The 1,598-nt window shown below is 40.2% G+C and overlaps 1 protein-coding gene across 1 annotated transcript; it reads right to left on the bottom strand.

The window, feature by feature from the left end:
- Positions 1 to 5: 5 nt before the first annotated feature.
- Positions 6 to 1,250, bottom strand: Tsp_09205a (putative cadherin domain protein; the record flags this gene model as incomplete). The annotated part of the gene is made up of 5 exons (XM_003375578.1): positions 6 to 94; positions 199 to 358; positions 621 to 748; positions 828 to 1,085; positions 1,138 to 1,250. Coding segments are annotated over 5 exons (748 nt in total), but the record flags the coding sequence as incomplete, so codon positions are not given.
- Between the last annotated feature and the right edge of the window lie 348 nt (positions 1,251 to 1,598).

Below are 1,598 nucleotides of genomic sequence, written 5' to 3'. Positions count from 1 at the left end.
CAAACGGTTCTGCTCCAAACCGTCGTTCCACTTTATAGGTTTCAAAGTTTTCACTTATCCGCCAACTAGACCAATCGCCGGCTTGCATGATCATCTTGAAAAATGACACAAATTTAAAATTCATCAAAAAATTTTCAACATTAATCCCGAACATGCTGAAAACACAAACCGTGAGAATAATTTCATTTCATCATTTACCTTCACCGTCGGATGGCCAAGATGACAGGTGCCAAATTGTCTGGCACATCGTTCCTCTTTACGATGCGGGTAAAATTCTGGCTTCAGCAAAATGGCCATCGTGTGTCCGTCGTAGCAAAGTGCGATCAAATCGGCATTTTCTAGCTTCGCTTTCTCTTCGCTGGTTACAGGCAGTACTATTGGAATCGATTGGCTGATTGTATTTTCTGAAAATTTAGAAATAATTAAATTTTCAAATAATTATTAATTAATTAATTACCTTCAATTAGCTGATTGAAATGCAACGTTTGCAAATATTGCGTTTCGGTCATGAAACCGGACAACGGTGTCGCCCAACCTTCAGACAATACCTGCAGCCATTGCAGGTCGATCTAGGAAAGAACATGGCGTTCGATGTTATACAATCAGAACAATATCCTTACACCTTTTCTAAGCTCAGCTTCGGCATCTGCGACAAGCTTGCCTCCAGTCTGAGTCGTTCGCTTTCGTCGACAAACAATTCACGCACTTTGCCACCGAGGCGCATCAACGCTTCGTCTGGGAAAATTCCCTGCAACGGGCATTACAATTATGCTAATATATATATATATATATATATATATTAACAATTTTCATTCAACTCTGCTTACTCGTTCGTGCAGATACTGTAATACTCTTTGTACACACTGAATGACCGTCTCTTCGGCAGCGTGTAAAATCAGTTCTGGATTCTCTGGAACTTCATAAGCCGAATCAATGCCGGTAAAATCCAAAATTTTCCCAACACGCGCTTTCTCATATAATCCTTTGGGATCGCGACGTTCGCACACTTCCAACGGTGTGTCAATGAAACATTCGATAAATATTAAACCACTATCCTCGTGTATTTTACGAGCTCTACGACGATCCTGAAACCAATCGACTTGATGAAACCAATAAACAACAACAACAACAGCTTACTCTTTCAAATGGACTGATAAATGAAGCGAGAGCGATGATGCCTAGATCTGCAAACAGTTTCGCCACTTCTGCTACTCGACGAAAGTTCTCTTCTCGATCTTCTTCAGAGAAGCCTAAATTTTTGCAAATCCCATGTCTCATGTTGTCACCGTCCAAGCCATAAGCAGGCAAGCCGACGGATCATAGCACTTTTTTCCCAATGCGAATGAAATTGTCGTCTTTCCTGATCCACTCAAACCTGAAAAACCAATGAACAATTATTTTAAACAATTTAATTTGAAAAAAGAAATATATAAACCTTGTAACTCAGATGGTGCATCCACGAAATTTGATATTTGCCCAACGCTTGAGCGCGTTGCTCCCGCGTCACGCGTGACTTTGGGTGTATGTTCGTGCTCGCGATTCTAAAATTAAATTTAAAACATGTTTGAAATATTTTCATCCTGACATCATCCATTTGG

This window comes from Trichinella spiralis, assembly GCF_000181795.1.
Source record: "Trichinella spiralis strain ISS 195 chromosome Unknown Scfld5, whole genome shotgun sequence".
Lineage (NCBI taxonomy): Eukaryota > Metazoa > Nematoda > Enoplea > Trichinellida > Trichinellidae > Trichinella > Trichinella spiralis.
The sequence above is the reverse complement of the archived record's forward strand: the minus strand, read 5'-3'. Positions and strand labels throughout refer to the sequence as shown.